This window comes from Rissa tridactyla, chromosome 1, assembly GCF_028500815.1.
Source record: "Rissa tridactyla isolate bRisTri1 chromosome 1, bRisTri1.patW.cur.20221130, whole genome shotgun sequence".
In the NCBI taxonomy this organism is placed as follows: Eukaryota; Metazoa; Chordata; class Aves; order Charadriiformes; family Laridae; genus Rissa; species Rissa tridactyla.
In genome coordinates, this window is record NC_071466.1 from 73,270,289 (window position 1) to 73,281,465 (window position 11,177).

At 46.6% G+C, this 11,177-nt stretch overlaps 1 protein-coding gene across 1 annotated transcript; it reads right to left on the minus strand.

The window, feature by feature from the left end:
* Nucleotides 1–1,786: 1,786 nt before the first annotated feature.
* PDCL3 (phosducin like 3) lies at nucleotides 1,787–8,887 on the minus strand. Its single transcript, XM_054187344.1, has 6 exons — nucleotides 8,763–8,887; nucleotides 7,227–7,356; nucleotides 6,446–6,536; nucleotides 5,625–5,768; nucleotides 4,570–4,778; nucleotides 1,787–2,203 (listed from the first exon to the last, which is right to left on the minus strand). Exons 1-6 carry the CDS (start codon nucleotides 8,766–8,768, stop codon nucleotides 2,061–2,063), a joined length of 723 nt encoding a protein of 240 aa, XP_054043319.1. The 5' UTR covers nucleotides 8,769–8,887; the 3' UTR covers nucleotides 1,787–2,060.
* Nucleotides 8,888–11,177: the final 2,290 nt, after the last annotated feature.

Sequence of the window (11,177 nt, forward strand, 5' to 3'; positions counted from 1 at the left end):
GGAAGGGCAGCTGCAACAGTATTGCTACTCTACCTCGGCAGAGACACTGAGAGGGAGACAATAGAAGAGGGAATAATAGAAGTAAAAAAGTATCCAAAGCGTTGCCTAGTTTTTAAATTAGATTTCAAATTGAAGTTGCCACAGCAGCGATATAAGATGGATTGCAGATTCCACCTCCCCTTCCTAGAAGGTTTGATAAACTTTAAATTAAAAACAAGTTGAGAAGAGCGTGGCAGCTGCACCTGCATCAGCAATTCAGACAGCTTAACAGCAGCAGGTCTGGAGGGAGAGGCTGAGGATAGGACATCCACTCTACACAGATTTCAGAGGGCCTTATTTCAAGCTAGCTTCGGCCTAGCTCTCTGTACCAAACGCCCTTTAGGAGGTGCTCCTCTAGACAGTTTCCTCCAGAAGTCTACATGCTCAGAGGTCACTCCAAAGCACAGCTAAACGAGGGCAAGCGAAAAATAAGCAAAATAAGCAGGCTTCTGTGGGGAGAAGGAGTTGTTCTCTTCCTAGATTGTGAGAACATCTAGGTAAGTATAAAAAAGCATCAGCTCTGATAGCATTTTGAACAGTCCAGTGTCAAAAGAAGGGTGGTGGTATGTACAACAATATTCAGTATTTATCAGCTTTTATTCCACTGCGTTTGGCTCACTTGCTCAATGTTAGCATTTTAGCTATTTTGTCAAAAACACACAAAAAAAATAAAAGGGACTTAAGTGACACTCAAATCACCATTGGGATCTCAAAGAGGAAGCTCTCCCTCAGGATCTTTCAACTTCACATGAAGTTTAAGGAACAGTTATTTGTTGTTTGAACTACATACTGATTTGATTGGAGAGACAGAGCGCAGGAAACATGCTTCAAAGTTGCTATGAACTAATACAAAACTAAAATAAAAACTGCTGCTTATTGAGCATTGCATTCTGTACCATCCACCCACTAAATCCATCAGCAATATAACAAAGTGTCCTTGGGGCAGCCTGGTTAGCAAAAGCTCTTGGAGCTTGTTAGCCCAAGAGCAGAAAAATTGAAAGTGTAGGTGGACATTAAATCCAACCCAAAATAAGCAAGCAGCTCTGAGCGTCAGCAGATCTACAATTAAGGTGGTATTTCAGTTCAACCTCTTCTAAGGCTCCGATTATTATCGCTGTACCTAGAAGAAGACGGAAGGCTTTAATATAGAAAGATGTCAGCTCTTCAAATATGATTTTTCTCTCCCATTTGGCAGTGGCACACCGTAGTATTGCATCAGACTTCTGATTTTGTGGAAGAAGTCAGCAATTTCACACTCGAGCACCACCATCTTTAATTTTCTTTTGTGATCAGCAGGTAAGTGTGGTGTTGGAAGCTCAGCCCCTGCAAAAGGCAAAATAGTGTTGCTAAATTAATTGGTGCATGTGAAAGGGAATTCTGGATTCAGCAAGTCCCAGGAGACACTGGTCATCACTGAGTTTTCTCTTGAGATGTGTGGCGTCCCAGCTCATGGCCTTGTGCTGGCCCTCCTGCCACCACACCTCTGCAAAGAGCCGCATGTCACCTTCAGCAGTGCCCATGTCACAGGTCACCTCCCCTAGCTCTCCAGGCTGTCCAACCTTTAGGCACAGTGGGCTGACAGAAGGCCCAACTAAGTGCTACAACCAATTATGTTTAAGACCAGTATTTAGATTAGATTTACACAAGTCAAGCTTGTCAAAACCAGTGCACTTAAGGCTGCTTCGTATTTCAGATTTTTTAAAGAAGTCAGCAATTTAATAAGAAAATAACAACATGAGACCTCTGCTTCTATTGATGCCTGTATTTTAAAACTTTGAGTAGGATTTACTCAGGCTTCGTAATATAAAATGTCTTTCAGGATCCTAAGTGAAGCTGCGATAAGTTTGGGTATTTTTTTTTTTTAAAGAAACTTTTTTAGTTTCTGGAAGTTTCTAGATAGATGGCTGTCTTGAAACACGACCCTTCCAGGGCTCGGCAAGATCTTCATGAGTGTCTCCAGTGCTCTAGGTGTGAACACTGTCCGCAAGCGTACTGTATCAATCCTGATGCAGACACAGGAGTTAGTCATCCTCTGAGTCACTCTCCCCCCTGGCTGGGACACACGCCCTGATTGAGGACATGAGCTGGTCCTGGATCTGCTTCCTGGGGTTCTCCTCGAGGTCTGTCTTGATGGCGCCCGATTCTGAAATCTTCCACTCCAATTCTGTGCAGAGGAAAATGAGAGCTATGAATGTGGGGAAGTAAACTGGTCTTTCTCCAGCTCTGACTCCTTCTGACATATGCTATCTTATTTGTATCAGTACAACAGCACCTTGCAACTCCTAATTTACCTTCAGAGGTAAAAAAGCACCTCAGATCACCACCATTCCCCACTACCCTTCCCACCCTTGCTTCCCCAGCTGACTTCTCTTATCACCCTGTCGCCAGCACCAAAAGCAGGGCTCTGCTCTATTCCTCCCCATCCTCTTCCACCCCCAGGGTCCCAGCCCCTGCCCTGTCTCCCGCACCCGCTGTAGCCAAGTCCTCCCTTCGCAGTCACTAGCACTGGCACAGGTTTCAGATGAGGGCGCAGAGCTCTGCGGGCCACCGCTGGCATTCCCGCTCCCTTTACAACTGGGAATGTAAAAGAGGCAATTGATACAGAGCAGCATCTTTAGATAAGGCAATTCTCCTGGTGAAAGGGAATGGCACGTAAGGACGGAAAACAGGTTTGCACATCTTTCGCTGGTGAAGGAATACCGCACATGTTACAACTGTTTCCATCATACGTCAAGTTCATCACAGGCAGAAGAGGCAGGGAATAGATTCACCGAGGGGCAAAAAATTGTAGCAATTCCATTTACACATCTGAATTGCAGGTACTTTTCAGGGATGTACTCTGTAAACGCAATTCACCCCTTTCCCACTACGCCATGCACTGATTATTAGTTCCTTCGCAAGACAGTAAGAGACTCCACCATCAGTAGCAGGCCTATTACTATATAGACCCAAATTGGATTACTTCCCAGAAGTGGTAAGAAGTCAATATAACACATTCAATTGAAACCTTTCTCCTAGTCCTGCTGGCAACCCTATCATTAGATCTAATTTCCTTCAGACATTACAGAGTAACGAATGCAACTTCACACTTTCTTTAATCTCCAGTGGAAGTCACCTAGGCTTAGGGCAGAAGGAAGAAAGAAATGAAAGAAAGTGCAGGATTTCAATGCCCAGCTTTCCGCGAGGACTGAATTAAGTTGGCTTAGTCACCTTTGGCCCACCCCCCAATCAATTATTTACGTGCTAAAAATGGGAGAAAGCTAACCGTAGATTCTGCTTCCACTTCTCACTTCAGTGCATAATTAGGCAACCTCTGTAGTCAGGGTTAGTTGTTCTCAAATCAGCAGTCCCATTGGTGAGTTTTTCCCCTTCCGACAGTTCAGGGCAGGGGAGCGTTTTCTACAGCACACACTCAAGATATCCTGTAAACTTCAGGGGTTTTGTAAAAAAAACTCTTTGCATCCTATCCCAGTATAGGCAGTGACATCATTCAGCAGCGACCCTGAAACTCTGCCTAACTGTGGTTCACTTCAGGTTAAGATGCCCTTAAAAGTCTGGCCTTGAAAGAGCTTGAAAGCATTTGGACCAATATGCCTACTCAGAAAGCTGATGAGTATCCTTTTAACAGAAGTAAAATCCACTAGGTTGCATCCAAGTTGCATTTGCTTTCCAAGAAGAGCCTTTTTCACTGCTGACCTCTGTCTTTAAGCACTGCTGCAGGATACCATCCCGATCAACCACCTCCGAACAGCAGCTTTTACTGAAGCCATAGTGCTTCGTGACACCCGCGTCACCACCCTCATCTCCTGAAGCATCTCACGCTGACGAGGCTGCACCACCCAGCCTGCCTCCAGACTGCTGAGATGGGCAAGGAGAAGTAGGTCTAGGGAAAACTGCAGCCTCCAGGAAAGGTAACAGCCTCTCCCCACAGAACCATGAGCCCCCTGAACCACTGAGGCGGGAGCTTAACGTGCTGCCATCTTCAGGAAATGGCAAGAGGAAAAGGAAGCAGCCCAATTTCAGGGTAGCAGCCCCATTTGGGCACAGGGGTGGGCTCTCCTGAAAGGTTAATAAGGAGCGAAGCCGGCATGTCAGGAAGCTACAACAGACAAATATATGCCATCGGCTTGAAAATGAAACAAGCAGCCCTACAATGCAATAGACAAGCATCAGTTACCAAGTGCATGGACTACCAAGTAAACGGGGGAACAATCAGTCATTCAGGTGCAAGAGCTCCAAAGAACGTGCGTGGGTACTATTTACCCTTTAATATATTCAGGAAAATTTGTTTCACCTGACACAGGGTGTGAATACTTGCACACACATAAGATAAATATCTATATGTGGGCCTACTCAGTCACTCACTGCTTCTACAAGATAGCCTTAATAACATGTTGTTGAGCCATAAAGGTGCAAAAAAAAAAAATTATGATTTTTAACACCTCCCTTCTCCTCCTAAGCCTCCCTTCTCTCATGCCCAGCAAAGCAGTTTTGCTTTTCCTTTGGAAGACTGGAGATGCAGACACTCACCGTCCCTTGTCAGGTTCATGCCACCGAACACCAAAGGCCCAATGAACTGAGCTTTGATGTCTCCCTCCAGGTAGACAAATATCGTAGGCAGGTTCTTATCAGGGTAGTTGGGAATGCAGGTCGTAGAGATAGCCTTGATGAATTTTACATCTCTGAACTTCCTTGCAAGCCCGCTCATATGTTGATTAATTAAGGCACAGAGTGGAATTCTGTGAAGAATAGCAACAGACACGCATAAGGAAAAAATAAAAGACAAATCAGACACTAACCTGCTCCAGAAGAAAGGTCAGAAACATCAGCTCGATGAGTTATGGAAAGCCAAATGTACCAGAAGCAACAACTTCTGAATACTTGTCTTGTCCAGTATTCCATCATTCAAAAGAAATCGGCATCACTAGAGGCTTTGGTGGGTGGTGGGTTTTTTGTTTTAGGCTATCAGCAATACAACATTCCCCTGTATTACACAGAGAAACTGTTTTCTGAAGATATTTAGAAATTGCGTGATCAAAGGCAAAATAGAAAGAGAATCAGCTCCTGTAAGAAAGTATGCAAGTGACACTGAACTCCCGTGAGGCAATTAGAGACAATGAATACAATCAACTATTTCTGCCCCTTTCCAGAAAATTCTAGCAACTTATCAGACCTTTTTGACAAGTTTTTCCGTCATGCTGACATGACCTTGTTCATTCCATTTTTATACCTCTAGAAACCAGGTTAAAGACACACAGTCATCCTTCTGATTCACAGCCCCTCACACTTTATCCAGAATAATTTCCAAAGCTTAGATATTTCAGTGGCAGCAGCTACCTTTATGGTAGCTGTATGACACAAATCACGCTGTGCTGTATAGACGTACAAGAAATACATTTCACGATAACATTGTTTTAGAGCTATGTTCAGCAGTCCTGAGTCAACAATAATGAAATTACTAATTCAATTTATTTTTCTGTCTTAGAACTCCAGGATCAGTTCCTGATTTTCCACACTAACTACACATTTGTCTAGAGTATCTACAGCTACAGTGAAAGGTTTAAAGATTAAAAACAAATTCTTACCCTTGTTTGTAGAGGTGCAGGACTACCCATATACCTTTTCCAGCTTTCGTAACCTCTTGAACGTAATCTTTTCCCGAAATCTCCAAGACTTCCCCAAATTTATTCTTCATTTGAGCTGCTTTCATTTCTGCTAACCTTTGCTGCCTGAATAGCAAGCAACGAGAAAAAGAATTTGAGAAGAGAGGCATTTTTGACAGAACAGTGCTAAAAGGAGCTGGTTGAAACCTAGACTTCACAGGCACATTATAAACTTCTTCAAAGCCCAGAGCAACAAAAGTAAGTTGACATTGTCAACAGATGCTCTTCTATTTGCATCACAAGTTAAAACCAGCAACATGCGAGAAGTACAACTACGTTTCATGAATTATGGGGTTTTTTCCTTCATTTCTGCCCTCAGCAGACATTTCTTCTGCAGATAGTACACTACCAAACTAAATGGCTAAAAACACGAGAGATGGTAGAGAGAAAGAGGTAATGGAAAACCAACACTGTAATTATGTAAATCTGCAGCACCCTAATCTCATTCATACAAAAACTGAGAAATCTTGGAAGGGATTTTCAAAGCTCTCAGAACCCCCAGCCATGCACTCAGCAGGTGCACATTATCTCTGTAAAACCGGGCTGTAGATAAAGGACACTGAATTTAAACCCAGTTATCCTATTAAAGACACTCAGAAGCTCTACAAGAGACCTGAATCACAACCCATTTTTTCTATCATCAGGCCTAACAACATCCTTCCTCGTGTCAACAGTTTCTAACAGCACATAAAAGAAAAAACCTCCAATTTCCATTAAAGCCAGGTTCCGCATGCTGCTCTGACCTGTACATTTCAATAGCTTTCTCATCTTCCTCATTAAATTCATCTTCGTTCTCTTCTAGCTCTTCCAGAGTCATGTCCTCATAAGTTTTCACTAGAATGGAAGAAACATCAAATCAGCAAAAACCTCGTTCCGGGATTAAAACTCATCAGCTTTTATCAGTCCAACAGAATTTATTTACCTTAAGGGCAGATTACCTATGGGAAATATGGCTTTTTTGAAGCATTATTGTTACTGGATTTTTAGAAAATATTATGCGCTTTAGACATACAGATGGAAAAACGATGTAAAGTGGTCTGAGCTGAAGGCTGCCTAGATTAGCACACGAGTATCTGCACTAGCTTTCAAGTTTGGTGGCTGCAGCAAAGACATACCGAACACACACAGAGCAGGGATGCCTGGACAATGGAGAAAGGAGGAAGCATACAACAGGTAACATCACGCAATGCTTTTACTTGCACATTCACATGGCAGACTCCCTTTGCGCTATTTTATTTCAGTTTTCAAACATTTACTTCTATAAAAATACGGAGCTGACATCAAGAACAAAGCTTTCCTGTGCTGGAAGAATCCACATGTTCAGGAACGTATTTGTTTGCTTCTGTTAACAGATGATCACCCTATACAAGAAGGGGCTTTGGTATCCCTTACAGACTTGGAAAAGGGCACGCTGATTTACAGGCATACAAACATTACTGCTGGCCATTTCTGTGTACATGCTTCCCCAAGGAGGTATTCCAAGACTCGTCCTGGTGCTGCTGCCTGAGTTGGCTGGTCACTCACCAAGAGACTTCTGAAGGATGGCAAACTGCTCCTCTTCCTTTGCACGTTCCAGTTCCTCCAGGTTTTCCTTTGGAGGAAGGATCCCTTTCTTGCGAAGGATGTCATTCCACTCCGTGTCTTTATTTGGGTCCTAGAACAGAATAAGAAACATATGACATGCATTCAAGGTGAACTTTACCACTTCCAGAACTTAACGCAGGCAAGTTTTTTCAAGAGACATAGCACCTTGCTCAACTGGTAACTGTCTGGATGGTGCAAGAAAGTCACAGCGTGCATCCTTCTGATGCGGAAGCTTCTCTGCAGCCCCAGACAAGTACCCTGAACAGTGATTTTATTCCATCCCACTCACAGCACATACAGGAGGTCTTGGTAGGGTACAGAAGTTTGAAGCGTTGCAACCATCGCTGCAGCTCTCACAAGGCGAAAGGGGAGGAAATCAGCTGGGTGACGGGGAAGCATGCCGGACACAGTGCTCACAGAGCCTCAGAAGAACAACAGGCCACCAAATCAGCGGACACCACATTGGGACACGCTGATGAGACGACATGCAGGCACCAGCCTTGCAGACCCAACTCTGGATATATGGGAAGTCTCCTTGGTAGACTCAAGTCAGCGTGACTACACAAGCGCTTAGAGAGAAGCGGGCACTGTCTCTGCCAGACCAGCCCATTGCTAGGGAATCGGATATAAATCTGTGCCTGGACTGTTTCTGAAAGTTAAAGAGACTTGACTGTTAAATAGTCGCAATAATCCTGCAAAACAAGGCAAAGAGGCACCCCTGGATTGTTGAAAAGTTCAGCAGAAGTTTTTCCAAGTTTGATAGCTATTTTATTTTTTTTAAATACATGACAATTCAGTGATAAGCACCCGACAGGCTTATTTTGGCTCCCTACTGTCTTGATCTAAGTTCAGTTTGAGAACTGAATACACCCCCTACTGCTTTGCTATGGCTTATATCAATATAGCTTACGCTAGCTCTGTTCTTGTGTCTTCTCTAGACCAAAACACAGGACTCATGGACTACCGGGGGGGGGGGAAATAAAAAAAGAAAATAAATACAGAAAACAAAGTAGCAGAGCAAATAGCACACCAGATTACTGTTTTGTTTTTTTTTTTTGGTCTCTGGCTGTGGTCATTTTTGCCTCGACACTGTATTTCACAGCATCTACCGTCGTTTACCAACATACTGATGAAGTGACAAAAACACCCACCCGCCCATCTGCTTACTACAGTACCGAAATAAATATCGTACTTGGGGAAAAAAAAAAAAAAGAAAAATCCCCAAAACAACAAACCCACCACAAAACCAAGCCATGGAGCTTCACGACGAGACCGCCACACGACAGACACCTCCGCCCCCAGAAAAGGGGATGAAACCCCCGCCGCCCCGTCCCGGCCGCTCCGGCGCTAAGGGCGGCCCACGCCATGGTGCCCGCCCGCCCCGGCGGCTGTGACCCGGCACGGCGCCCGGCCCCGGCACGGCTTCCCCCGCAGTAGCGGCCGGGTGCGCTGGGCTTCCCCCCCACGGCTGCTCACCTGCATCCTGCCGGTAGGGCCGGGGCTGAGGCCGGGGCCGCGGCCCGGTCAGCAGCAGCAGCGGCGGCGGCGGCGGGGCTGGGCAGGGCCGGTCCCGGCGTGCGCGGCGCGGCCGGAGGAGGCGGCGCTCCCCGGCGGGGCGGGCGCAGGGCCGCTGCTGCTTCCCGTACCGCCTAATAAGGCCGGGCCAGGCGGAGCGGGCCCCGGGGAAGGTGTCTCGGTTGAGAGCAGCGGAGCCGGGAGGGGGGGATCTCGCCTCGATCCCCGGGCAGGGAGCCCCGGCGAGCAGCGGGATTTAGAGACTCTTCCCCGCCTGTCCGGCCTCCCCCGGCCGGCGGCCTCGCTGCTCGCCGGCCCCCTTCTGTGGGGGTGCCTCATGGAGCAGCCCGGGGCTGTCGGAGACCAACCAGTCCCTCCGGTAGCCGTGGTGGGCAGCCGCTCGCCCCCAGGCCGCAAGCCGCCCTCCCTGCGTGCCAGCCGGGAGGGCGTTCATGCAAAGGTGGCTCATACAAGTCATGAGTCTGTACGGCCTCAGCGGGGCTCTGTGTGAGCTGCCACCCTGCCCAAAGCCCGTCTCTGCAGGGGTTTAACCCGAGTACCATTCCTGGGGAGAAGCGCCCGTACCTTCTCCCTGTACCCCTCAAACCAACATCAGCTCGGAAGCGATGCGGGATGTAAGCCATGGAGGGCAGAGGAATTCCTGCCCGGCTTCCAGGTGGCACAGCCTCCCAGCCGGCACAACCTGAGAAACCCTTCGTCATCCCCAGGCTGTGCCCTCGCCATCGGAGCTCAGCCAGGTTTGCAGCGCAGCTCTCCCCCTGCCTTGACCCTTCTGTCATCATTCCAGCAGCACCGCCAGGGCTACAAAATCATGTCGTCTAAAAGTATCCTGCAAAACACACCCTGGAATAAGCGGAGAGCAAAACATGGTGGGGGGGTTGGAACTAGATGATCTTTAAGGTCCCTTCCAACCTAAACCATTCTGTGATTCTACGATATCAGGTCGAAAAACATGTAACGTATTCTGAAACTATTGTTTCAGAAGTTAAAAAGAAACAGTGAGCTACTTCCTAGCACCTTTCAGCGCTCCTTTCCCACCTGTGAAGCAATTAGGCAGGAAGAGAAAGCGCATCTTCTGTGGGCCAGCCCTGCTAAAACGAATCCACGGGCACCCTTGCAGTGTGGTGGCAGGGCTGTGAGCCCCTCTCCTTCTGCCCAGCTCCAGGTGGCTTGTCCTTGCTGGGTGGTGTGGCCCTGTAGGGCGCGCAGGGCGAGCAGCGTGGCCGTGAGACGTGGGATGCCAACCAGGCAGTGCGCTGAGCTGGGCATGGCCTCAGCTCCTCTCGCTCGCCAGCCAGCATCCTGGAGCTACCGTAAACCTGAACACATAAACCAAACTGGGCACTGTCATAGAAAGACTCCCAGTGAATTGTCAGGCATAGGGAACACTTCCCTAGGAGCTTCCAAATACTGTTATTGAGTTTTGGGGCTCTCCTCTGCCTTAGTTTTAAACTGTAACTCTTTCCTTTCCACTTCATTGAGCCTCTTTTCATCTGTTTGTATTTCATACTCTGTTCTATTTCTTCGTTGGCTTCTCTCCTCATTTTTCTTTCCCCGTTCTGTTAAAAAAATAAAATAAAATAAAATAAAATAAAATAAAATAAAATAAAATAAAATAAAATAAAATAAAATAAAATAAAATAATCAGAGCTATATTATCTATTCTTATTAGACGTAATTATCAATACTTCAAATATTGTTAGATTGGGTCATAGCCAATTCACATTACAAGAAATTTGTGTCTAGATAGTTACTTCTGTTTTGGTTTTCAGTCTGTATTAAAGCATCACTCAGCAAAGGCTGTGGAATGGATCGAGGATGGTGACCCCAATCCATTTGGGATCATCACCCCGCTCCCTAAAAATGATGCCCTTTTGAAGAATCGGGCAGAGCTTGTGCTTTCTTCTGACAGACAGGCAGCAGAGGAGAAGGGGGAAGAGGCCCACTCCCACCTCCCCCTCTTCTTATGCCCTAGCCCAATGGTAAGAAAGGGGGAGCCCAGCTCTGAGTCCCCGGAAAAACACCCCTACACAACCTGCCAGCAGAGCAGGCTTTAAGGGTGCATTTGTTCTGGGCATGCAGGGAAATGACTGCGTCTCTGCTCCGCCGAGGGTCTGAAACGGAAATTCAGAAGCCCTGTTATAATGTGTTATAACATCATGGACATCCCCTTAACACCTATGTATCCCTGAGTATGCTGGGCGCTTAGCCTGTGCTACGTCTGGTTGACTGAAGGGAAGGCACAGCCACCTTTTCTGCCTCGGAATTAAAAGAAATGGATAGCTGTGCTTCGAGAGGACGTCAGTACTTATGGTGAGTTTTTGGACATGCAGAGGGTGCCCCATACCTGTCTCC